Source organism: Pomacea canaliculata, linkage group LG9 (assembly GCF_003073045.1).
Source record: "Pomacea canaliculata isolate SZHN2017 linkage group LG9, ASM307304v1, whole genome shotgun sequence".
Lineage (NCBI taxonomy): Eukaryota > Metazoa > Mollusca > Gastropoda > Architaenioglossa > Ampullariidae > Pomacea > Pomacea canaliculata.
Window position 1 is genome coordinate 10976616 of NC_037598.1, and position 27239 is coordinate 11003854.

The 27239-nt window shown below is 45.0% G+C and overlaps 1 protein-coding gene across 1 annotated transcript in view; it reads left to right on the top strand.

Moving 5' to 3' along the window:
* Positions 1-4180: 4180 nt before the first annotated feature.
* The window catches only part of LOC112572342 (protocadherin Fat 4-like), a 28536-nt gene continuing 5477 nt past the window's right edge, over positions 4181-27239 (top strand). Inside the window, exons 1-37 of the mRNA XM_025251970.1 lie at positions 4181-4483; positions 4992-5082; positions 7153-7384; positions 7983-8197; positions 8429-8535; positions 8831-8966; positions 9223-9467; positions 9916-10081; positions 10354-10622; positions 11046-11121; positions 11442-11656; positions 11983-12079; positions 12347-12594; positions 13312-13432; positions 13787-14032; positions 14138-14283; positions 14423-14519; positions 14637-14768; positions 15038-15790; positions 16019-16334; positions 16762-16874; positions 16967-17229; positions 17488-19294; positions 19623-19745; positions 19984-20294; positions 20892-21047; positions 21315-21527; positions 22003-22564; positions 22800-22924; positions 23277-23466; positions 23768-23937; positions 24193-24462; positions 24584-24806; positions 24980-25376; positions 25599-25808; positions 25943-26645; positions 26895-27225. Coding sequence (XP_025107755.1) covers positions 5013-5082; positions 7153-7384; positions 7983-8197; positions 8429-8535; positions 8831-8966; positions 9223-9467; positions 9916-10081; positions 10354-10622; positions 11046-11121; positions 11442-11656; positions 11983-12079; positions 12347-12594; positions 13312-13432; positions 13787-14032; positions 14138-14283; positions 14423-14519; positions 14637-14768; positions 15038-15790; positions 16019-16334; positions 16762-16874; positions 16967-17229; positions 17488-19294; positions 19623-19745; positions 19984-20294; positions 20892-21047; positions 21315-21527; positions 22003-22564; positions 22800-22924; positions 23277-23466; positions 23768-23937; positions 24193-24462; positions 24584-24806; positions 24980-25376; positions 25599-25808; positions 25943-26645; positions 26895-27225 — 10054 coding nt within the window. The 5' untranslated portion in view covers positions 4181-4483; positions 4992-5012. The remainder of the gene's footprint in view (positions 4484-4991; positions 5083-7152; positions 7385-7982; positions 8198-8428; positions 8536-8830; positions 8967-9222; positions 9468-9915; positions 10082-10353; positions 10623-11045; positions 11122-11441; positions 11657-11982; positions 12080-12346; positions 12595-13311; positions 13433-13786; positions 14033-14137; positions 14284-14422; positions 14520-14636; positions 14769-15037; positions 15791-16018; positions 16335-16761; positions 16875-16966; positions 17230-17487; positions 19295-19622; positions 19746-19983; positions 20295-20891; positions 21048-21314; positions 21528-22002; positions 22565-22799; positions 22925-23276; positions 23467-23767; positions 23938-24192; positions 24463-24583; positions 24807-24979; positions 25377-25598; positions 25809-25942; positions 26646-26894; positions 27226-27239) is intronic.

Sequence of the window (27239 nt, forward strand, 5' to 3'; positions counted from 1 at the left end):
CGGAGAGAGAGACTAGTCGTTGATTACCCTACAACAGGGAAAAAACAGGATTGCCGGTCAGTTCCACCGTTTACCGATTCAGTCATAGCAGTTGATTCGACTACCAGTCGGAGAAATTGCTTCAATTAAGTCAACATTCGCATCATGAGTTTGTGTGTTTGTGTTTTTGTTGTTTGGGTTTTTTTGTGTTTGACGTCATCAAAACGTGCGTAGAAGACAGCCGTCAGCTTCCGATCGCTGTCACAGATACTGAAATTGCCGCAACGATCTCTATGTAACCATCCAATACCTAAGAGTTACGACTTTCATTTGCATATCACTTGATATACACTGTCGTATCTGATTAATGTCTATCTGTCAACTTAATTACCGAATATGTATTTATTTTCGAGGATAATTATTTCTGCAGTTTTGATGCTGAATTCATTTGATTCGAATCTTCGAGTGACATTCACACAGTGATGATAATTCAAAAAATGTATCGACGGGAACAACGAATTTTCATGGGGTAGATATTTCGTAATAAAATTGTTGCCGCCAAGAATTGGGTAAACAACAGTCGGTTTTTTAGTCCCGTAAGATCAGCCGGAAAAGAAAGAGAATATTTGATTATTATCTTTCAGACTGCCGTTATGGCCTGCTAGATGTCAGCTAAATTGCTGCTTTTTTTTTTTTTTTTTTTTTTTTTTTTTTGTAATCTCTAACCGCAAACTCACACATTAAGGTCAGAAGCAATCGTGACAATCGATAAGAATTTACTCGCCTACACTCTTTTTCAAATCAGTGAGGTAATGCGTACTTTTAATTTGCTGAATTTCTTTCTTTTTCAACGAAATAGTGTCTCGCATTGAGTTTTACTCAGAAAAAGTTAATTCTGTTAGAAACCATATATTCAACTTCTAATCAGTATTTCAGTAGCCAGTTCTCAGATGTTCTGTCCTGAGGCTAAGCTACACTGCCAATAAAGTTTGAGAAGTAGTTGTGGCTCGCTATCCACCTCTCCTTCCTTTTTGGAACCAGAGAGGTACTGTATGAATAGCGGCACCTCAATGATTGTGAAATAACGGTATTCATTCCAATTTCTCCCAGCGAAATAATAGCAGTACCATGACTAAAGTCCACAATAACTCATGAAAAGAAACTGGATACCGACGGCGTAAGCAAGTGCAAAGTTTATAAAACCAGCGTCCCCCCTTTTTTGTTATCGGTGCTGAAAGTAAAGACAGACATGAAATAGCAAAAAGGGAAGACCGGGTCTATAATATTAATAAGTAAGAAAATGTAAAGATTAAGTGCGTGATATTCCGATTTTAACAACTCGGCTCATTTTGATGTTACGCATGGGAGTGGGTGTGGGTAGGATAAGCAGAGAAAAAAATTTCAGATAAACATAAAGATAAACGTTGTATCGTCACCACGTGTAAAAAAGAAGTAGGTGTTTTTCTTCTCCTATGCTGATAAGTAATAGAAGTAAATAATTATTATTCGTCGAACGAATGTGTAGAGGCTTCGGACTAATTCCAAGCAGTTAAAATATTTAGTAACGGCTTAGTTGCCTGCTTTGCATGACATCTAGCCAGCCGTGTACCCGACCACAAATGATGATGAGGTGGACTATCAGACGGACAGGCAGCTGCTGAAACAGGAAAGCAAACAGTTTTTTGGCATCTGTAAGCTGCTGCTTTGCAAAAGACCAGATATAGATCCGCCACTAGCATGTCATGCAGCTCCATCTCCCATGAATGGCATAAACAGTCTTCTCTCGTTATCTCGCCACATCCATTCAACATAACGAGTGAGATCCGTAGCTGTGGTTAACTTTTGGGACAATCCTTTCTGTCGAAGAAGTGTAGCAAAAGATGGGGGATGGGGATAAGACGGGGAGCGTGTTTAGACTATACTTAAAATGAGAAATCGGCGAGGGAATTTTGTCGACAGTTGTGAGAAAGTTGAAATAACAAGGAGGTGGCGAAGTGAGGTGCATCAATAATCCAATGCTTGCCATTACTTGAACAAAATCTGCTGGGGAACACCAGCTCCTCCAATCACTCATCTCACAACAGACCCTATCGTCTTAATTTTTTTGCATTTTTTAATCGTCTGGCTTTCGTTGGTTCCTATCATCAATTGAGTGTTCCGTTGAAGAGGCCCTTTGGATTGGATTGGGCAAGCCATTTAAACGGAGTTGCCATTTACTTGCTTTTGATTAAACTCCCGGAAACAGGTTCTGACCCGCAGTGTTTACCCGTTGACATTCAAATCATGCAATTTCATGATCCGTCGCTTAGCGGGAGGGGATATTAAGAAAAGGGTGTGTTATCCCCCATTCAGCTTCACCGTGGAAATGAACTTGAATGCTTTTAAAGGTATATGAAAGGTGACGCCTTTAAGGTAGTCCATGGAGTATAAAAGAATCGGAGCATAGACAGGACTGGTCGGATTCTGTATATAAAAGCAATCTTCGTGTATCGAGTCAAATAATCGAAGCCATGACTCGCTTGTTAATATCAAGGATCAAAGTAAATTGGTGTATGAACCCGAGGTCGGAAAGATGACCCCAGATTTTTTTCACAAAAGGAAAAGGAAAATATTATTTAGGGGGCATGTATGAAAGGCTCAACTCGATCTCTATTGAAAAGGGGGAGTTGTGTGATTAAAAATAGAATAAATTTTGAAATAATAACCTTTGTACTTATTAAATCTTGGTGTTGGCAACGCACTTTTAAATGGGAAATATTTTGCCTGAATTTTGTCACTTGAGAAACTAAAGGCGGTTTCTTATTTACTTTTCCCTGATTAATTATTTACCAGTTGTATAGAACTTCTATTTCTGGATCATTTGAATGTTGCATAGAAGTTTACATACGATACTGCACAAAAATTTTTTTAAATGAGAAAATTACAAAAATACATTGTATGCTGTTTTAAAACTAGTTTGTGTGTTTATTCTTTAGTTTGAAAGTGTCAGTCAAGAAAAGTTTTTTTCTCTCTCTCTCTCGCTCTGTGCGTGTGTGTGTGTGTTTTGTGTTTGTTTTAAAATCGTGACGTCACGTTTGTACACAACTGGGTCTGATATGTTGGCTTTCCCATTGGCCTTCAAAGTGTAAACATATCCATTTATAGTCCTTATTCTGTTCATAGTGATGGTTTACTACTAAAGTTCACTCATATAGCGCCATATTCCAGCCTAAATGGGCAAGCTCATGGCGCTTTTACAACAACAACAACAACAACAACAATAATAATGAAAAAACTATATTTAGCAACAGTACCAAACTGATTCAACTGATCATAATAGCCAAAAATGGTAAATGTAGTGATGCAGGATCTTTTAAAACACAGATTGTTTGAGAGTTATAGTTCCACAGCTGGTGGTTCAGATGGACAAAGTGATTATTAATATGTCATAATAGCATATCAATACTCAGAACAGTCTTGTCTATAGAATAAATCAGCCACAGATAGCCAAGATCTACATGCTAACGAAGCAGAGAGAATAGACACCTCAACGACTGTGACTTTACTGACGAATTGCACAAAGAAACCGTCATGACAGTAGACAGAAGAGGGTGGCAGTGGATAGAGAAGTAGAAAGCAGTAGATGAAAACCAAAACGCCGCTGACAGGCTAAAAGCTCATCATAGTGACGAGGAAGCGTGAGTAAAATAACAAACAAGAAAATCACTATGTGACAACATAACAAACACAAACACAGACCTACCCCTCTTCAAGGCAGTGAGGCAAAAGAACATCACTCTCTTCATCATGTAGGCGGGTATCGAAAACAGAAATAGGGTATTTACACACATTTGAGAAATAGTATCGAGCGCCGAGTTTTACCCTATCATTCAGGAAAAAATGTACCCTCCACTCGTCCATTAAAGTTTCTAATGCACGATAAGCACGTTTATCAATCTGAAAAGTTCACTGTAAGAGGCAATATATAACATTATTTATTTATTGGCGGCTTATGCTCGAAAAAAACTGGATGTAGCCTGAAAATAACTCATACAATCAAACGTCTTGGAACATAGGAATCATACCCTAAAATAAAATTTGAGAGAACTGTAAGGGAACATGGAGAAAATTCTACGGTTTATAGAGGGTCAGTCTTTTTCGGCGTCTGTTCTTTTTTACTTCCCTCGTGGGTTTCTCTCAGCAGTCTCGCCCTCTACCTGCCATTTCACACCTGGACTCGGTTGAGACCAATGACGTCACTGCAGGCTACAGGCGGTTTGCTTACCGTTGGTTTCTCAGAGACTTTGTAGACAACACAGATAATGTAGGCAGAGCTCCAGATGGGCGGGTTTACCGACGATCCCTCCAGTGGTACTCCAGTATCAAATCGCACTCAAGATTGCGACCATTGAGTGGGGAAGAAATCTTTCCCAAGCACTGCCTTCAGAAGGACTCGAACATTATTAGGTATGGCTGTTCGGTAGGCAGTGGCCGTAACTACTGTCAGAAGAAGAAATAATCAGAGGTACGTACGTTTATTTATTTGTTTCTTTCTTTGTTTCACGTGATAGAACGAGAGATTTCTTTGACGCCTTAATGCCAGGGTTGATAGTTGGGGTTGCTATGGTTTGTCGTTCACTGGTTTAGGTCTGTTTACTATTTTTTTTTTATTCCATTCCATAAGAATAAGCTATTTTTTGTATATTTTGTCAAAATAATATTTCTTCTCAGGTTTTTTTTTCTATTTCTTCCTTCTACTTAACTCTTCACTTCTGCCTTCTTCACTCTTCAGTAATCAGATGGAGGAAAACCTTGGATCAAATATCAACAATTCGAATATGTGTACACATAACATTTCAAGTCTCTTAAGTTGATATGTCTACATCTAGGTAATGTCAAGAATGATATATGCCAGTGACATGACTCTTCCTAAATGTGACAAATGTTTTCATATCCTTCTGTAACCCAACATTAACTTCAAATAAAAATGTCTTTAAACTAAATGTCTGGGGTTTTATTTTCCTGCCAATCAGCGAAACTTCTAGGGAACTGCGATGACTTACCCGCAGAACTTCGGGTGTTGTCTACTACTGGTGATTTTACTGACCTGGTCTCCAGCGCACGGTAGGAGTCGATCTTTGTATCACCACTCTTCTTAATTTGCTGCTTTTTTTTTTTAGAAATGTACAGTACTATCAATGGTTTAATACAAATCTCCAGTCTATCGGTATTTCAGAAGACTCATATACCATCAGTATTTCTAGTGTCGAAATACACCCCACGGAGGCCTTATTACCCTCGACACGCGAGTTTACATGTTCTGCATGACTTACTCAGTTTTTTTTTTCTTTTTACCATGAGTTGATTACAGAGTAGATATGGTATTGGGTAGACACCCAGCGGTCTTGTGTACCTCGTACATAGCGTGTATCCTTCACGCCTCAGTTGAGATAAAAAGATGTGCATGCCCTCGTGATTCTTTGAAAGAGCAGACGATCCTCTACAACATAAGTGCTTTTTATCACAGATAGAGGACAATGCTTTGCTGAAGGGCGAGAAGTTACTCTTTGAGTTCTAAAATGACTGCCATTCAAGCCAGTCTGGACTAGACAATAGTATTTCCACCTCAGGAGTTCTCAGTTTCCCAAAGCTCATATTAAAGTAGGCTTGCACAAAGTTTTGCATTCAATCTGCTTTTTGTTTTCGGGTACTCAGTAATATTCAGGTGATACTGTTCACTAATTTTTTTGTATGTGTTGTTGAAGTCACTCTCATGGAAGTTAAACAAACCTCCACCGCCATTTGGTGAAAGAGTAAGCAAGCAATGGGCCTAAATCTCCTTTAGCAAAACGAGTCGCATTTCGGATCGCAGTGTAAATCCAGTTGCCGAATAACAGTCGAGAGTGGGTTAAGTTGTCGAGAAGCGGGTCTTGTTTGTTTTGCAAAAAGCATGTGGACGAGTGAAGAGTGTGTATTTGAATGGTTCTATCAACTGGGCATTTTATCAGCTCTGCCATGAACTAATACCGGGTAGTGCAAACACCCGACAGGCACCGAGGGGGGTTGAGGGTTGAGAACTCTGGGTTCGCTCTTTAGCCTAGGGGTCAATTAAACTATACCTTGTTCCGTTGTGTCTTCATATCTGTATATTTGTATATTTATATTATACTTATTGGGTATACAGGTGACAGACTCAATATTGAGGCCTTATGTTTCCTTTGTTTTAATTTTTAGACTTACGAACATTGCCGAATGTTTGCGTAAGACGTCAACGGACAGACTCGTGAAAGTTAGCTTCCATTTTGATTATTCCCTGACACTAGTCTGTAACAATGATGACCTTAAAGATAAAAATTCTTTAACGACAGCAGACATTTTATGTTGAAATGTTTAACTATGGCTTTACATATGCATATATTTTTATTTAATGAGAATGTTTAGCTGCTGTGACCATTTACTGCTATTATTTTGACTAAATAGGCTTTTAGCAAGAAAAATTTAATTAGGGTAGTTTTTTTTTCCCTTTTATTACGTTTCACACGAAAAGATTATTTTTGATTGGCGTCATACCTTGGTAAATAAAACTTGAATAAGAAATTACTTTTAATCAGAGATCCTTTTATTCCAACTAATTCATGTTCATAATGCGATATTTAGTGTTTAGTGCGCCGGAAACCAAGCTACAACCCCCACGTTTGCTGTTGTCTAATGAACATTTGCAATTCCTGCCAAAAAAATGACCAGATGCTGTTTTTGGAAAAACAAGTTTTGGAAGATTTAGAAGAAGGAATACATCATGTGTCATTTGATGGCAACATACATATTTTATTATGTTGTGTGTGTGTTGGTAGCTGAGGAAACATTAATGTCCCATTCACATTGGATGACAAAGCGCAGTTTATGGTCGCCATTAGAGAAGGAGAGTTTGGGCTATGAAGTATCCACGGGGGGAAGAAATGATTTTTGTTGGTGCAAAACAATAACAATTGGAGACGATTGCAACACATTTACAGACGATGCACTCCTGACTAGTTAGATACAGGATTTAACACTCAACGGCGTCTTGGGAGAGCAGGTCGTTTGTGTGGACTGACACAAGTTATTCAGTAAACTCACATTTATACACGCACTAGCGCCATCTTGCTGTAGGAGAGCGCTATTTGACTTTTGTTGCACGCGCTCTTTATATTGCAGCTACCGCGCCAGTGTTTACCAATGTGGCTTCAGATGGCAGCACTCGCACTACAGTTTCTGAGCAGGAAGCCTCAGGATCCACCATCTTCACCTTATCTGCCACTGATGCTGACAATGACGCTCTTACGTATAACCTCATAAATCCGGTGGAGTTCTCCATCTCCGGCCAGGTCATCAACTTGGCGACGACGCTTAATTACGAGACGACGCAGACCTACACGATTGTGGTCACGTGAGTACTTGTGCAAGGGTGGGTATACAGCTCCACCCTCCCCATCGCCACCTACGACACTCAGTTTTCCACTTCAACCACTTCCCTTATGCCCATGATATCCTGAGATATACGCGCCAACAAATATAACCATTGAAAGAAAGAGGTCTACAATACAGACCTGAACGCACATAGCTGAGTTCAAACTGTCAAGGCCTCAACCAGTGGGAGAGCTTCGACCATACGTTAATTAGTACCAAAGTGACGTAACCATTTGACATTTTACTGTGCTTGGTCATCTTTGTAGGTATCTCGGGAACGGAGGGAATGTGTATTCACCCAGATTTGGGGAAATGGCCTTTTGTATTGGGGTCTTTTGCACACTAATCTTGCACCCATTAAGACCTTCTTGATGTTTACTAATGAACTCAGGACTATCTGTTATAAAATAAATTGCGCTGAAAGCTTGTGCTTATCTAAGCTGAACCTGATTTTGCATTAGAATATAATAGATGTTAAACGCGTTTTTTCATTAATTCGTCAATTTTCTGTAGTCTGTTCATTTATTTAAGTGAGATGATTGATGATTGATGATTGATGATTGATGATGATTGTGCAGGGTCTCAGATGGAACAGGCAACGTTGTTACAGGCACGATCACCGTTGATGTCATCAATATCAACGACGAGACACCGACTATATCGGCAACAACCTACATCGCTAGCATCGCCGAGAACCAATCCCCAGGTACCGTGGTACCCTTCTCGCTGACCATCACCGATGCGGACGCTACCGATACGACCCTGGGGGAAAAGCTCACTTACTCGCTGGAAGGTAGATGTCCTCTGTGTGTGTGTGTGTGTTGGGGTTTTTTTTTTCTTCAATGAAAAGTGCTATTCCCTTCTTCATCGTAGTGCTCGTACTGTTAAGATAGGAGAGCCTGGAGATGTGGTGGGATTTCGCGCTATACAATAATTGTTATAGGCACAAAATAGACACACACACAAAATCAGAGTAGCTGAACTTATCATTATTTTTTAACGGAGACCTAAATTCTTCTTTCAGGAGTAGACAGTTCATCGTTCGTGATTAACTCATTAACTGGTCAGATCACCACGGCCGTGCGTCTGGACAGGGAGGTCAAGGACACTTATGACCAGCTCGTTATCAAGGTGACGTCACTTGTTGTCTTGTGGGGTGGGATGAGTGGAGGTTCGAAACATGAAGGAAGACAGACGCCGAAACCTGAAATATCATAAGCAGACGAAAATGTGCGAAAAAAAAAGTGAACGAATGAATATATAATTGGTCACATTCCTTCATCTGCTGAAGTGGAATACAATTAATGATTTCTCTTAGTCAACACTCCCCCCCCCCCTTTTCATACTCCCCGGTGAGCTACCTTTCTTTCGAGGGTGAGGGCACGTATCACCTGACATATTTCTTTTTCATTGCTCGCCGTCGCAGGTGCAAGACGCAGCAACCCCTACACCCCACACAGCAACCGCCAGTCTGACGGTCAGCGTCTCAGACCTTAATGATGTCACACCCTCGTGCACTCCAGCAGTATACTATGTCACGGTGGCAGAGAATACTGCCCAAGGTAGGAGCCAAGACAGGGTTGCCGAGACTGACTAAAAAGCCTGGGTGTATCAGTTTTGTAAAGACGACAGCGATGGCGATGATTTATGATATCCAAATGTTGCAGAGAAATTGTTGTATCCGAAAATTTAAAAATCTGTATGTGATTGGACTTGAAATAGTTAAGGATAACTCCTGTTTTTTTTTTTTTTTTTTTTATCAACTCATTGTCTTACAAATGTTTCGCTGAGAATTTACAGTACCTAAATCTGCGGCAGGTGCCTCACTTACTACCCTGACATGTTCTGACACGGACCTCAGCCAGAATGGCTTCAACACCATCGCCTACACCATCGCTAGCGGGGATCCCGGCAACGTGTTTCAGCTGTCGGCATCTCAACTGCAGACAGGCGCGACGGCTATCGACTACGAGACTCACCAACTGTACACGCTCGTCATTCACGTCGCGGACTCCCCTACATCCGGGTCAGCGAACACTGGCACAGTCACCGTCCTTGTCACAGTACGCACGTTAAGTAAACAGTATGTGGGATCACCGTGGCTGAAAGTGTATAAATACTTCCTAAGATGTTTATGAATAGTTGAAAGACACGAGGGCGCTGACGATAATGTTCCATCTTCCAAATCTTTAAAAAAATTTTAACTAGTCAAAATGCGAATCCTCACGCTGTGTATTCAGAAAGCATAATGGAAGATGATAACGAAGCAGTAAAATAATGAAGATGTAAGTTATATAAAAACGCAGCTTCGCATAATGTAATCATGAGGGTTTGCAATATAAAACGACTGGGATTTGCTTTATGCAATCATGAAATCATGGACTTTGTCCATGGTTTCATGGCATACAATACTATACCGAAAACCAGCGCACGCAAACATTTGTATATACATTCATAATCACCCCCACCATCGCATCATTATAACGGTCACTACCACTTCACCTGTTCCAGGTGACTGGTGTGAACGAATATGCTCCCACATGGACGGCAGCTCCCGCAGACATCAGCATCGCCGAAGACTGGGCTGTAGGTGACACAATTTTCACCATCACCGCCAGCGATAACGACAGGGGAAGTGACGGTACTATTGGTTATTCCATCACCAATATCGTAGACGGTGAGTAGCATCGACATATACCACAGATCATCAAATTTAACTTGTTTGGTTGTCCTTGAAGGTTCGGAAGCAAGCGTCGTTGACTATGGTTCTCTTCTACTATTTTATTGATATTTTCTTGATTTCTATTTTTAAATTTTTTAGTTGACACGTGACATTCTGTGTGTGTATGAAGACTTCAGATTAAGAAAAAAATGTCAATTATGGTCATTAATATTATTCAATCTTTTTAATTTATGTAATCAATCGTAATCACCAATGCTTTTCTTCAGACCAAAGCCACGTTGTTGCTGGGATATTTCGAATGGACGCCGTGTCCGGAGTCCTGTCCACCCTTCAGGCCCTAGACAGGGACAGCGGGGTGACGTCATACAGGATCACCCTCAAGGCCGAGGACAAGGGCTCGCCATCTCGAAGCGTCACCAGCAGCGTCACTATCACCATTACTGACGTCAACGACAACGACCCGGTGTTTACGTCATCCGGGTACTCGAAGACGCTGGGGGAATCTTCAGCCACAGCTGGTGCCTCTCTTGTCGTTGTAAGTGCTGGACCTTGTGGTGAGCTGCTTAGAAGGGAGTTCGCGTATCCCACCCTCATCCACGTCTGGTGGCCAGCCATTGAAGATGAATGCACATTATCCCACTATAAACAGTCAACGTTGCATTCTTGACATTTAAAAAAAAGTTCTTTAGTCCTATTTCCAAACTGAAAATAGGTAGTTGTCAGTCTGTTGATGGTCCATTATATAATGTTCCATTATTCATGGCATTTTGAGAGGTAAGATGATTGCGTGATGGTTTCACAAAATTCTGTGACAGCGCACAGGGTGTGTCCAGTACTTTCACATCAGTGATGTAAACAGTGAGATTGACAGCCAATGGATCCATGCACTTGCAGGTTGTTTGTCGGCGTAAAATAAACAATCTTGCTGAGAGAAGTTTGTTTCCCACTTTCTGTGTAGGTATCGGCGACGGACCTTGACCAGTCCCCGGTCTTCACTTACAGCGTCGGCTCTGTACTTGTTGGAAACCCTGCAGGTATCAACAGTCCTCAGTTCTCTTCTTTTGTTTTAAAGAAAATAAGTTTTTAAAAATGTAAACACACTTCTATTTGAAATGTACTAAAATGGGTCAATAATTATTTTCTTTGGGTCTTTGGATTTTTAAAGTTCGTATAACTAGAATTATGGATGTGTGAGGGGCACTCAGAAATATTTTATAATTATCGTTCTTTCATTGATAACTTTATCAATGAATAGGCAATTTTGAAAGTTGTGATGAGTAGATTTTTAATAGCTCGAGAGAGTGCTCCTCAAACTTTCATACAGAAGTGTATACAGCAGTTTGTCAAACGACAGGGACATTTGAGTTTGACTCTTCATCGGCGGGACTCTTCAAGCTGGCAACAGCCATCGACCTGGAAAACCACGGCTACGCCTACTCCTTGGTCCGCATTCTCGTCACGGATGGCGGCACCCCCATCAGAACTGGCACAGCGACTGTGACGGTGTCGGTCTTCGCCACCAACGACTTCGACCCACAATTTGTTACAGTTCCTTCTGGAACCGTCACGGTAAGATGTTTGTTGTTAGATTTTTAAAAATCTTGTTCCTAACGTCGACATCTTGGTCTGTCGATAATTAATTTTTTGCTGTTGAGGGTGGTGGTGTAGGATTCAATGTTATCGCTAACAACGAAGATGTTTGTAGATTGATAAAAACTTTTTATTAACTACTGCTGATGACGATGACGACCATGATGTCCCAGCTGACACTTGGTGCATTATCTTTTGGTGATATAAGTGTCACAAATCCAGATATTGCAGGCTTTATGGTAAACAGAACCCAGTACTGTTTTTGGTGAAAATGCAACCTTTGCTCTAAATATCTTGTCGTCCAGGTATCTGAAGCAGATCCTCCGGGCACCCTCGTCACTGTAGTGTCTGCAACAGACCAAGATATTGGGTCGGACGGTGTTGTCACCTTGTCTATCACAGGTGAGTACTTAATTTTGGTTATGTGCATGCTGGCCTCACTTTTTGAATGAGTACCTGAACTTTCAAAGGGTTTAGGACAAAAAAAAAAACCAAAAACACCAAGACAAGTAAGATCATTCACACCTCACTCCACAAAGACCAAAATGTTTCAGTGCTACTTTTTGATCGTCCAAAAAGATCTTGTCAGGTATTGATGTTTAGCTCAAAATCTGTGTCGAGGTTCCGGTTCCTTTGACAAGATTCCCACTCTCTTATACCATTGCGCAGGTGGAAACACAGGCAATGCGTTTACGATACTGTCGAATGGAGAAATTCGAACCTTGTCAACCTTGGACTACGAAGGAGGCACGATCAGCTACAACTTGGTCGTCACGGCAACGGACGGAGGCTCGACCCGTCGTTCTGCCTCCACCACCATCTCCATCGCCATCAGCAACGCCAACGACAACTCCCCTGTCTGCACCTCCACCCTGATTACAGCGACCTTACCAGAAAGCGCCACAACAACTACTGTAGTGAGTAGCTCTTCACGCTCTTGATTTTTCTGCAGTAAAGGCAGTGTGTTGTGCTCCAGAGTAAAAGAAGGGTTACTTATCAAATAATAAGCAAGGTGTCCTCATCTCGAGTAAGAGCATAGCTGAATGAGTAGTGGGACACATCCTAGAGCCGAGGATATTGTAAGAATCTAGAGTAAGAGGATTTTTTTTAATAGAGAGGAAGAGCAACATATCGTGCTTAGCAGTACGAGTAATGTGTTCTGTTCTAAAGTTCGACAACCATTTTGTATCTTATAACCAGAAAGATTTGCATTGTCTGCAGTAAAAGTAGCGTGTCACTTGTTATTTTTCTACAAGAAATAAAGCAATGTTTTATTACTTTTAGTCAAGCAGTTTACAGTGGATGTGGTAATTAATAACTAAATTAATGAGCAACACTAAAAACACCAACAGATATTTTCACGTTTTGATACTTATGTGAGCTAATGTAACTAGCGATTTTAGGGGGAACTCCAAAACCAAAACAATTGGAAATCCTGTTCTTACTCCTCCTCGTCGTCGTCATAATCATCATCACCTGAACCGATGAAAAATATTAATAAGGAGGAATTAATTTGGAGGAAGGGCACAGATCTGTGTCTTTTCCCTTGTGCAAATAATGGAACCTTTTATTATTTACTATCTCTTTCCTAAAAAAAAAAATTGCATACGATTATATTGAAAATTGAATTTCAGGTGGCAAGTCCATCTTGTTCGGATGCTGATGGCAACACACTGACTTACACCCTGGTTTCCGGTAACACGGACTCAAAGTTTGCTATCAGCAGTTCCAGTGGGCAGATAACCCTTGCCAACAGTAAGAGAAATAAATAATCCTCCTAAATTTTTATTCATTCTCTGAGTACCTATAACTTTAATACATACCAAAAAAATAGAAACCACAATTTTTAAAAACTGCTTTAGTCACATTAAGAAACCAAACATTTTTTCAACAAAAAAAAAAAAAAAAAAAAAAAATCAGTCTGGTTTCTATTTCTGTTTGTTTATTTAAATTTTATTAGCATGTCTTTCGCATTCTCTGTCCAAGAGTAACATTTCAGAATTAATTAAAATTTTTTGGAGTTGAATTGCAAAATTTCATTAGCCACACACATACACATATAAACAGTTCAGTTTTAATTGCACGTGCTGGCTGGACTTGCCCTTTCAGCTGTGGACTACGACTCTGGCACCAAGTCATACGTTCTCCAGGTCTCGGTGACTGACGGCACCAACGTTCAGACACTAACTGTCAATGTCAACATCTCTCCCGTCAACGAAGCTACTCCGACCTTCACCTCGTCTCCAACGGTTACGGTCAGCGAAAGCGAGGCTGCGGGTTACGTCGTGACAACGTACACAGCCACGGACTCTGACCTCGCGCCTCACGCCATCACACAGTACGCCATCACTGCCGGTTGGTAGCTCTTTTTTTTTTTTTTTATAATTAAAAACTTTTTCTCATTTTCGGTAAAGGCGTGGTGTCTTACTTTGAGCAACTTCCTGACTTGTTTTTTTTCAGTAACACAGAGCGGAAGCTCGCTGTTCTCGATCGACAGGTCGTCAGGAACCATCAGGCTGCTCGCTCCACTAGATTACGATACACTTCCGGTGGGTTCGAAGCAGTATGTGGTGACTGTCACAGCGACTGATGGCGGTGGGCTTGTGGTGAGTTCATTTTCACTTGGGTCTCTTCGTGTTGGTGGTGGTGTTGGAGAAAACAGATTACCTCTGAACTTAAAAAAAAAAACAACCGCTCAAAGCAAAACCCAGCATTACCAACAAAATGTTGTTTTTCTTTGCGCAGGGCACAGGATCGGTGACAGTGGCCGTTTCCGATGTCAACGACAACGCCCCAGTCTGCTCGCAGTCGAGCTGGTCGACCACAGTCCTCGAGTCTGTTTGTGAGTTGTAAGATGAACTAAAAATAGCGATAATGTTTAACAGCCTTTTATGTTAGTTTTGGTTTGGATTTTCATGTTTACTGATGTTCTAACTTACACATTTTACTTTCACCACAGCAACATTCCCCTCTGTCGTCATCAATTCCCTTGGCTGTTCGGATACAGAAGACGGAACGTCCTTGACCTACACGCTGAATCAGAGCCCGGGGTCAATGTTCAGTGTTGTCAATGGAAGGATCGAACAAAATGGTGAGAACCTCATCATTCTTCCGCTATAAACACATAGCGTCTTTCCTTCAGTTGTCTGTGGTCTCTACTTTTTTTTAATTTTATTTTTCCGAGGAAGAGACAAAAAGAGAGAAGGTGAGAAAAAATGTTAGCGAGAGAAAATATTTCCTTCATTTTCCAATTATTACCTCAAAGAAGATAGATGAAACCAAGCTGAGCACCTAAAAATTCTGTGCATAAGCGATCCTGTACAAGTTTTTTCCTGGCTTGATATTTTATTCGTTATTCAGCCGCAGTGGACTACGAGTCGTCTCCCTTGCACGTCCTGTCGGTGGTCGTCGCCGACTCCGGCACGCCATCCCTTTCTACCACCGTCATCGTGAACATCATAGTACAGAACGTCAACGAAGGGCCACCCGTCTTCGGCGGACCATACACCGCCACCAAGGCGGAGAACGTGGCCATCGGAACCTCGGTGGCGCAGCTGGTGGCCACGGACCCGGACGGCGCCACGAACTCTTACGGCAACCCGCAGTACTCCATCCTGTCCGGCGACCCCAACGGGCAGTTCAACATCGACTCGTCCACGGGACTGGTCACCACGAGGGCGGCGCTGGACGCCGAGACGACTGCCTCCTACATCCTGGTGGTTCAGGCTCTGGAAAAAGGCGGCGCCAACTCGGCAACAGCCACCCTAACGGTCACCGTCACCGACGTTAATGACGTCACGCCGTCCTGCACCGTTAGCACTTTCGCCAGGACGGTCAGCGAGGCCACAGCCACAGGCTCCACCATCCTGACGCTGACCTGCACGGATGGCGACGTCACAGCCACGACTCTGACCTACAGTCTGGCCAGCGGCGACGCGTCACTCTTCGCAATGACGTCAAATGCACTGACCCTGAGTGCGCAGCTGGATTATGACGTCGGCACGACCAAATATGACGTCACCATCCAGGTCTCGGACGGCGTCCACTCCGCATACGTGGTCGGATCTGTGTCTGTTGGACCTGTCAACGAGTTTGACCCAGTATTCTCGCAGAGTATGTATGCATTTCAGTGTGTTTGCGTTTGTGTTGTATTCAAGTGGTTAGAGCGCTGGCGTCCGAACTGAGAGGCATGCAGGTTCGAAACCCGAGTCGTTTTACATTTAATTATACAGATGCCGTGGTGTTACATGTTTTCCAGCTGCTACTAATGTTAGGTTAACCAACCACCGAAATGTCACCCTCAACCTTAATCGACATGTAAGTTTTTTGTGTGGTTTGCAGCAACCTACACGACCTCCGTCAGCGAGAGCTTCTCGGTGGGAGGCACGGTAATAACGGTGACAGCCACGGACGGCGACTCCAGCAGCACGGCGGACGGCGTGGTGACCTACGGCTTCGTCTCCTCGTCTTCGACATTCGCCATCGTCTCCTCGTCGGGAGCCATCGTCCTGTCTTCGTCGCTGGACCGGGAGCTGGTGGCGACGTACACCTTGCTGGTAACCGCCCACGACGTCGCCACAACCGTCACGGCGACTGTCAGCATCATTGTCAACGACGTCAACGACAACCCCCCAGTGTTTGCTTCGGCGCTGTACACGTAAGCAAATATCTAAAAAAAAATGTCACCCATTTCATGTCATTTTTTCCTTCGCTGCTTATCTTCAATTTTTTTTTTTTCTTATTTGGGCATTTTGTTGAATATTTTTATTTTTCCTTTTATGTGATTCCTTTTTCTTTCACTGACTAATATCTTTTCCCTACTTTAATTTCTTTATCTTTAAATATGCTCTGCTCCTCATAAAAGAGTTATGTTTTTCTTTTCTCGATTGATAATATCTCTTCAGTCTAAGACTCTTATAAAGACTCACGACTAACCACCACACAAAAAAGAAAGGATGAAATTTATGAATATACTGACCAACAAAGAGGAAGAATATTAAAGAAATTTGCTATTTTAAAAAATTGTAATATTGAAAAAAATTGAAATATGCTATGCTAGCAGCAGCTGTAAACATCTTTCTCAGAGCCGCAGTCTCCGAGACGGCTTCTTCACCAGCGACAGTCGTGACCGTGTCGGCCAGCGATGCGGACGATCCTGCAACCAACAACAACGGCGTCGTCGTCTATTCCATCACGGGTGAGCAACTTTCACTCTCCCCGGGTAGTTAAAGCGTGTGTCAATACTCAGAAAAAATGCATCTCTTGACACTAACTTATTCGCAATTTCAGCTGGGAACACCAACGGCCACTTCACCATCGGCTCCAGCACCGGGGTCATCACAACCACCACGCAGCTCAACGCGGCCTCGCTCAGCAGCTACATTCTGACCGTGACAGCCAAGGACCGCAACGGAGCCAGCGGTGCTCTCAGCGCCACGTGTCTGGTGACGGTGACCGTGACCGCGGTGAACCAGTACGACCCCGTGTTTACGTCATCAACTTACAGCTACACTGTAGCAGAGAACACGGCAGTGGGCACGGAACTCGTGCAGGTGAGAGACGAGGACGGGGAGTGAGGGAAGAAATGAGAGGCCAGTATGATGGGTGAGAGGCAGGTGACAGGGGAGATAAAGGTTTACAGAGGAGAGGTGGGTTGACGTTGACAAGTCATCGGGCCGTGAGGAAGGAGTGGTGGACAAAATAGGGAAAAGGGAGTAGAGAACGGAACCAAGTTTCTACTTTATTACTGAAGATTTACTTATGTAACCTTCACATTGATACATTCATTGTTTTCTGACACGACTCTCAAGGTGTCGGCAACGGATGCAGACAGCGGAAGTGGCGGAGTAGTGACGTACTCCATGACATCACACACCAAGTTTCTGCTTTCCGCGGACGGCTGGATCTCCGTCAAAGCCGCCCTCGACCACGAAACCACGCCCACCGCTTACACCTTCGACGTTATCGCCTACGACCAGGGCAGCCCTCAGCGTAGCGCCACGGCCACCGTCAGTATCACCATTGGCGACGTCAACGACAATACGGCCCTATGCACACTGAGTGTCGTCTCGGTCCAGAAGCGGGAGGACTACACGGGTACGATCACGACCTTGACCTGCACGGATGCTGATGCCGGCAGCAACGCAGCATTGACCTACACCATCCATAGTGTGGACGGGGTTGCAGGTGGGGGCGCTGGCAGCTTTTCCGTTAGCAGCGCGGGGGTGGTCAGCGTGTCGCAGTTGAACTACGAGGTTGCGACTTCACACGAGGTCGTGGTGGTGGTGGCAGACGGGGGATCCCCGCCGCGATCGACATCGGTGCTGGTGGTGGTGACGGTGTCGGACGTGAACGAATTCGACCCGGCATTCTCCTCGACGCCTTTCTCTGCCAACATTGCTGAAAACGAGGCGCTCGGCGCCACCGTCCTTAGCGTTACCGCCTCCGACAGCGATGGTTCCGACACCATGACGTACTCCCTGTCAAGTACAACGTACCTGGAGGTGAGCGCCCTCACCGGTGACATCACGTTAAAGGCGCGGCTAGATTACGAAACTACGCATTCTTACTCTGTTGACGTCTGCGCCACCGATTCCAACACCGTGGATGCGCGGCGAAGTGTCTGCGTGGCCATCAGCATCACCGTGACGGACGCCAACGACAACGACCCCATCTTTGCCCCAAGCGTGTACGTCGCCAGCGTCGACGAGAACACCAGCGCCGGCACGACGGTGGTGACCGTAACAGCCACCGACCGAGACGTCCTGGCAGCTGGGGGAACTGTTTCGTACTCCATCGCCTCGGGTAACACGGGAAGCGTCTTCCGGGTGGATGCCGCGGCAGGTCACGTCGTCATCGACGATAACACCGGCCTGGACTACGAAGCAGTGCGGGTGTTCAATCTGGTCGTCGCAGCAAACGACGGAGGAGGCCGGTCTGCGCAGGCCGTGGTCACCATCACCGTCAACCCTCGCAACGAAGCCACGCCCACTTTCTCGCCGGCTTCGTCGACGATATCAATTGCCGAGAACGCAGCTGTGGGGTTTTCCGTGGCCACCATCACAGCGACAGACGCCGATAGTGGTCCGGACGGCCAACTAACCTACAGCATCACCGCTGGGGCTTCGGGCAAGTTCGCCATCGAGTCGGCGTCAGGGAAAGTGACTCTAGTGGCCAGCCTCGACAGGGAGACAACCCAGTCGTACGTCCTGCGGATCGAAGCTGTCGACGGCGGCACCACCAACCCCAGCGCCAAGACCGGCACCTACTCACTCACCATCGACGTCACGGACGTGAATGACGTCACTCCGGCCTGTACTAATGCGTACTATTCCGCGGCCGTTCCCGAAGACTCCGCGGTGGGCGCTGCCGTCACAACCCTGACCTGCTCCGATGGGGATCTTGACCCGTCGAACCTCAACAACGCCCTGACGTACACCATCACGGGGGGCAACTCTGCAGGACACTTTGCAGTCGGCGCCTCGGGAGCCGTGACGGTGTCAGCAGCCTCGTTAGACCGAGAGACGACATCGTCGTACATACTGACGATAGAGGTTGCCGACAGGGCTACTAGTGGCAAGCTGACCACAACAGTCACGGTTAATGTGGATATAACAGGTTAATAATAATAATAATAATAATAATAATAATAATAATAACAACGACGACAACGTCGATGATGATGATGATGATCACTGTAGTTTAATTAGAATAAATGGATAGAAAAAAATGAGAAGACCAACTCCTCAACATGAACGCTCTGTTTTGTTATTTATTTATATTTTTATTTGTATTTATAGTTTTTTACATTTATATTTTTTATATTTGTATTTTATTTATATTTGTTATTTAAGGATTCCATTAGTATTTTAGTTTTATGTTGGTTTAAGATTTCGGTTTAGGATTATATAGTTTCTTTCGGTGAAGTTCGTTTCCTTCTGTTAAGATGTCAACGACAACCGGCCAGTATTTACATCCAGCCCCTACACACTAGCAGTTGCTGAAAACCGCCCTGTGGGCTACACGGTGGGCACTGTGTCTGCGACTGACCAGGATGCTGGCTCCAACGGTACCTAGCTCTTACAAACGGTTTTTTTCCCGCAGTAGATAAGTTTTAAAATCATTGACTGCAATTAAAGTGAGGCAGCACTAGTAAAGGTCAGGACCCTACATCAGCGGAACATGTCATGTGATGTATTTGATGTATTACCGTGTATTTGTTGTATTTGTTGTGTTGTCTCTGTTTAATTTTTAATTTCAACATCCTATGTTAAACTGATTTCGATTTTTCCGGAACAACATTGCAGCCGCCATTACCTACAGTCTTGTTTCTGCATCCATTGCTGGAAAATTTGCTGTCGACGCTACTACTGGTGTTGTCACCGTCGCTGGTGCCTTGGACTACGAGACGACGACGAGCTATACTCTGGTGGTCAGCGCTACAGACCGAGGAGCCGTGCCCCTGTCCGCCACCACCACCGTCTCCATCTCCGTGTCAGACGTCAACGACAACGGCCCCATATGCGTGGCGTCGGTGTACACCGCCACCTTGCCCGAGAACGCCGACCCTGCCACGGCCGTAGTCGTCACGGTGTCCTGTCCTGATGCAGACACACCTGTGAGATGCCCTCTTCTTTTTTCCATCGTTCTTTCATCATCTCTCCGTTCATCTGTTTATTTAACCACGTTTGCATGTAAACAACGGTACAGAAAACACATCTCGTCACTCCCTTTATGTACTCTCTTTTAACATCGTTTTCATTATATTTCGTCTTTGTTGTCTTTATGTCACATCTCGCTATTCCCTCAAAGTTTGTTTTTCTCTTCCCTTCTTTTTTTTACAAATCCACTGAAAGCATCCATATTCCTTTCTTTTTATTCTTTTATGCTTATTGATATTTGTGGTCCAGTGATGGGGAGCCTTTTTTTAAGCCAATAGCCATTTGAATTTTTATAAGATCATTCGCGAGTATATAAAAATTATGAAATTTAAAATTTTATTTGGTTAAGTCGTAGTTTTGCCACGTATGTTAACACTTTTGTCTACCTGACACAGACTGTACTCTGAGTCACTGTCTGTGCCTTCAGTCTTTCTCCAGACCCGACCAGGTGCTGCTTGCAATTTCTATTTCATTGCCGGAGCTAATGTTATCTCAAAACACAATTGAGACACACAAACACAGAGAAGATTTTTCGAGGGTAATTTCTGTTTCAGGTTGTGACCTACTCCCTGACAGACACAAAATTCGCCGTGAACCCCTCGACGGGCGTCGTGTCTTTGCTCTCGGCCCTCGACTGCGAGACTGCGCAGGCGCACACACTCACCGTCACAGCGTCAGACGGCACCTACACGGCCACCACGACCGTCCAAGTAAGGATTGTTGTATTCTCAATGCTCCTTTGCTATAATAATGAAATACTGTGAGCAGTTATTTTGACATTGAATTTGCTATTTCGCGCTGTAATTGTCATGATCATAAATAATAATAGTAAATGTCATAGACACAGTTATGGTTCCTTTCCTTATCCCTACCCATGATTTAGCACGAGAGATCATTCATAAGCTTCACAAACTTACCCTGGCTTCCGTAAAGCCGGGTTACAGCGAGGAGCATCAATAATTTGCTTTACGTGAAAGGTTACGGTGACGGACATCAACGAATTTGACCCAGCATTCGCCCCCACCACACCCTACACAGCCTCCGTGTCCGAAGACTCCCCCGCGGGCTACACCGTGCAGGACGTGGACGCCAGCGATGCGGACGTTACTGACAACGTCTTGACATACAGCATCACCAGTGGAAACGCAGCCGGCAAGTTCACCATCGACTCCGCCACGGGTGTCATCCAGGTGCGTTGCCAGGTTTTTAATCTGGCATGTTCGAGGGATGAATGCAGGGATGGACACGATGGATGTAGAGCTTAAGACCCAAGATTTTGCTGCAAACATTATTTATTTATAGTTTGTTTAGTAAACAAATTAAATTGTAAAGGTACCCGTAGTTGGATCTTCGTGGGATGACATGTAAAATGTCGATCCCAGTCCTCTGCTAGTGGCTCCTGACTTTTCCTAATAAATCACGTATCTATTAATTGGTGAACATGGGAGAAAACTCCATTTAAAGCCTGGGAAAAGCATCATAACGGAGATCTTCTCTATCGAAATGGAACCAGAAACCACCAGCCTAAGGACCCTCCCACTAATTTCTCTTCACCTCCCAGCCAAAACCGTGGGACTGTTGACCACACCCCGTTTATCCAAGGTGTTACGCAGGGTGGTCTTGTAAACTTATCCGACTTATCTGCCCATTGTGTTCCTGCGGTAGGTTCTGGGATCGCTGGATCGCGAGACCACCTCATCGTATTCCCTGACCCTGAAAGTGGCTGATGGCAGCGGAGCAGGCTCTCGCAGCAGCACCACCTCCATCGTCATCACCATCACTGATGTCAACGACAACGACCCGGTGTGCAGTCCTGCTTCCTACGTCGCCTCCGTCAACGAAGACGTCGCGGTCTCCACCACCGTCGTGGCGCTGACCTGTTCGGATGCCGATGCTGGGGTCACTCTGGCGTACACCCTTCTGACTTCCGGAAACACCGGCACGGCCTTCGCCATCGGCGCCTCGTCGGGGGCGATCACCGTGGCGACCGCACTGGACTACGAGACCCTGAAGGCCTACGCGCTGCGGGTGGAGGTCAGCGACCAGTCCACCCCGTCTGCACGAACGACCACCGTTCCTGTCAGTGTCGCCGTCCAACCCACGAACGAGTTTTCCCCCACCTTCCCAGCCTCGGGCTATGGCAACACGGACGTGTCAGAATCCACGTCTGTAGGAACCGTCATCCTCACTGTCACAGCCACGGATGGTGATGTAGGGCTACTGCAAGGTATAATCTGTCCTTTGTGGTAACAACTACTATTGCCAAAAATTGTTTTGTCCAGATGTTTTTCTTGTTTTAAAGATTTATTTGTAACCATCTAAAGTAGAGCTCTACGCCAGCGAATTCATTCAGCTAAAAGAAAATATACATCTCCGGGTTTGTGCTTGGCATTATATCTCAAATTATCTCTGGTATTTAAAGCTAATTTTTTTCATAACACAAGATCGATGTTGTTTTCCAGGAACTGTTCGCTACAGCATAATTTCTGGGAACTCTTTGGGTCACTTTGCCATTGACTCAGCCTCCGGTGGTATCAAGGTGGCAAAAGCTCTGGATCGCGAAACCACTGCGTCCTACTCACTCTCAGTGAGAAAAGTGTTGTTAAAAATATTGTTCATTTGGCATAGACAGTACCAACTAGCATATATATACAATGTAACGTTTTGTAGACAATGTTATTAAATGTAGACAATAAAACCTGGCATAATACATCAACTGTTTGACCTCCCATGATCACTGATAAAGCCGTAATGATCAGATGTCGCATTCCAAATGTTTATGATGACATAAACAGCACAATGTCCAAAATATGCTTCTCTCCTCCCTTCATCTCATCTTTCTCTCTTTAGCCGATCAAGCAGATTTGAGGGAATAAAGTCTTCCCTTCATTGCAAAAAGGTTCGTTTCCAAGCTCAGAACATGCTTTTTTTTTTCAAAGATCAAAGCTGAAGATGAATTCACGGGGTCACCAACCTTAAGATCAGGGGTGACTACCGTCGGGATCACCATCTTGGACGTCAACGACAACTACCCCGTGTTCAACCCTACCCTGTACTCGGTCACAGTGCTGGAGACGGCCCCCACTGGAGGAACCGTTGCCACGGTTACAGTCAGCGATGACGACGCAGGTAGCCTTGTGTTAAGTGCGTGTGTGTGTGAGAGAGAAAGATACCACAACTGATACAAAATATTCTTTCTTTTAAAGTTATTACATTGAACAATCCATCTTCGGTTCAGCTACCTACAGGAATTAATTTTAAAACTGTTTAAATGAAGACGAAACAATTACAACTGTGCCATGTATGAAAGCTGGGTTGACTCTGTCTCAGGACCTTTGATGAATATGCATTACTGTGATAAAACATGTGGAGGATATTCCGTACAGGTGGTTACTTGCTGTTTAGACCTCATGATCTGTTGATCATTCAGGCACAAACACCGCCCTCACTGTTACGATCGTGTCCGGAAACACCGGAAATGCATTTTCGATCAGCGGAAGTCACGTCATACTGAATGCCAACCTGGACTACGAGACGACTACATCCTACGAGCTTATTCTGCGGGCAGCGGACCAGGGTACCCCGACACTGACAGCCCAGGTGAGGGCATCAGTCACGTGTCCCAGTGAATGAACTGTCCTTGATGTTAGTTTGTTCGTTGGTTTGCTCCTTTGTCCTGTTATGTGTTTTTTCGTCTGCTTTTTTTTTTTTTTTGCCTTTGTTAGTTTTTCTGTTCCTTCCATCATTTCTTTCTTTCCTTTCTTTCTTAGCTCCTTATTACATTCTTTCGTTCATTCGTTTGAGTCGGTGCACGGGAAAGTCTGGTGGTTGTCTCAATCCAGGGTGTGGTTGCAGGCGATGGTCGTAGTCACAGTAGGCCCGGTAAACGAACAGGCCCCGCTCCTGACCGACACCTCAGTCACCCTCAGCATCTCCGAAGCAACGCCCATCGGCACTCTCATCTACACCGCCAGCGCCTCCGACAGCGACACAGGCGGCAACAACGACGGCACAGTCACTTATTCTATCATTTCAGGGGACACCACTCCCAACTCTTTCTACATCGGGTCTACTAACGGGAAGGTTCTGGTGCTGTCCACACTGGACTACGACACCCATCCTCAGGTGAGAGTTCGTATGGAGACCACAGTGACGTCACACACCTTGTGTGTGCGTGTGTGTGTGTGAGAGAGAGAGAAGGCTTCTGTTATACCTGGCTGTTCACAAGATAGTCACGTGTCTGCAGGCTTACACCTTGACTGTTGAAGCGAGGGATGGTGGAGGTCTGACAAGCACAGCACAGCTGACGATCACCCTTCTGGATGAAAACGACAACACCCCGCAGTTCACCCGCAATACATACACCTCGACCCTCAACGAGAACGTCAGTTTGGGTACAACAGTCTTAACTGTAACAGCCACAGACCTGGACTCGGGTACCAACGGTCAGGTATCCTACTCCATTACAGGCAAGTCTTACTTGAGTAAAGGCAGACACTCTTCTTTCGAAAAGTAGATAAAGTTGATCATCGAATTTTCTTTCTGCTTATTTTTTAAATTAATTTTTTTTCTTCGTATGGGTGGAAATTAATTTGGTCTGAAGGCACGATGTTCATAAATCCTGTCTACCCCAACTTTCCAGGGTTCAACGGTCCAAGCTCCTTCACTATAGACTCCACGACAGGCATAATAACCACCAGTGGAATCATCGACTACGAGAGCCTTCATGTCAGGTACCTCGTCGTCAAAGCTGTCGACGCCGGCGCCACACCTCTCTCCTCTACCTGTCTCGTGCGCATCACCATCGTGGACCTCAACGACAACTCGCCGGTGGTAGTTCCTGACGACTTCACGGTCACCGTGGCGGAGGATGCAACGATCGGAACTCGGGTTGCAGCTGTTGCTGCCACAGACGCCGACTCCAGCGCCAACAACAACAACGTGGTGGTGTTCGGACTCAGCAGCACCCACTTCCAGGTGAACCCCAATACAGGGGACATCACCACGGTGGCTGCTCTCGACAGGGAGACTACTCCAAGGTTAACCAGTGTTTAGTTTTCGAAGAGATATTAAACATTTCTTTGTATAAATATTAAGGTTGGTTCTAGTACTTATATTTTTTAAGATAAAAGTAGCTGCTCCTGCCCCCAACCCCCCCCCCCCCACACACACACACAAAAGTAAATTTCTAGAGCATAAGAAAATTTAGCAAAGTAGTGGAATCGAAAATGTTCTTATTTATCCTTCTTCCATTCTGTCAGCTTCATTCTGCTGGTGACTGCCACAGACCAGGGCACCGACCCGCACCAAAACACCGTTACATCGACAGTTACAGTTTCGCTGGTTGACGTCAACGACAACACCCCTGTCATCAGCGGCACCTACGACCGGACAGTGTCCGAGGACACAGCTGTCAACACCATCGTCGTCACGGTCCTCGCCACTGACGCCGATGCGGGAGATAACGCCAGGTAAGTGGCTGGTATCAGGCTGTGAGATGTGGTGACCGGAACCACTTGCACAGATAATGTTACAGCCCTAGTTCCATTTTGAAAGAGGATATGTTTTTATCTTTAGTAACATTTTGTGTTTTCTGTGCCACAAGGTTGACCTACACTATCACCAGCGGCAACACCAACAGCGACTTCAAGATGATTTCTTCCACGGGTATGCTACAGATAGCGAAACCGCTCGATCGTGAAACCACATCTCTGTATCACCTGAAAATCACGGTTAGCGACAACTCACCAACCGCTGCACGATCGTCGTCCACGACGGTCACCCTTACCATCAGCGACGTCAACGACAACGACCCGATCTTCTCTGGGCTGCCGTATTCTTTCTCCGTGGCCGAGAACTCGAACACCGGCGTGACCATCGGGCGCCTGACAGCCACCGACGCAGACGAGGGCCAGAACGCCAACCTCCTCTTCTCCTTCGTTACTTTCTGGACAGGAGGCAGCTCCTACTTCTCGCTGAACGCAGCCTACGGGAGGATCACGACCGCAGTCAGCACACTGGACCGCGAGACGCAGGCCAGCTACCTCGTCCGGTGCCGGGTCTATGACCAGGGTAGTCCCCAACGTTTCGCCGACGTCAACGTCAGCATTACCATCACGGACGTCAACGACAACCCGCCGGTCATCGCTGCAGGCAGTTACAACGTTTCCGTGGCGGAGAACTCGGCTGTGATGACTTCTGTCCTTACCATCTCGGCCACTGATGCTGACATCGGTGTAAATGCTGACATCACCTACTCCATCGACACCAGCACAACGAGGGACTTCAGGGCGAGTAAATACCTTCAGGTAGGTTTCAGCAAATGATGTGGTTAAGATAAACTACCAGAGTGAATGTAAGTGGTCCATCGTGCAGGCAGCTGAAACCTTCTTCGCTTTTATCTCCTTTGATAAATCAGTTTCCCTTCTGGAAAGCTGCTACGTGGATTTTACCAACAACAAAAAAATGGGCGAAGAAGAGGTAAACATTCTTGTGCAGAATTGAACCACTTAAATTAGAACTCGGTGATATTTTGTTTATGTATTTTCTGCCCTTAGATCAACGGTACCAGTGGAGAAATATCAGTCAAGAGTAACATCGACTACGAGACCGACCACAGCTTTGTTTTTGTTGTCGTGGCTGCTGACGGTGGTTCCCCGACTTTTTCCGACACCACCACAGTCACCGTTAACGTGGTCGACAAAAACGACAACGCCCCGGTGTTTGCATCGACTTTCATCAACACCGAGGTGGCCTACGCAGGTCAGTGCAGCAGCGCCATTGCCACCTTGACCTGCACCGATGCCGACTCCGGGGTCAACGCGCAGACTCTCTGCTACTTCTCCTCCAACGGCTACGGCTCGCTGTTCTCTATCGACGGTACTGCGTGTAAGTTATCAGAG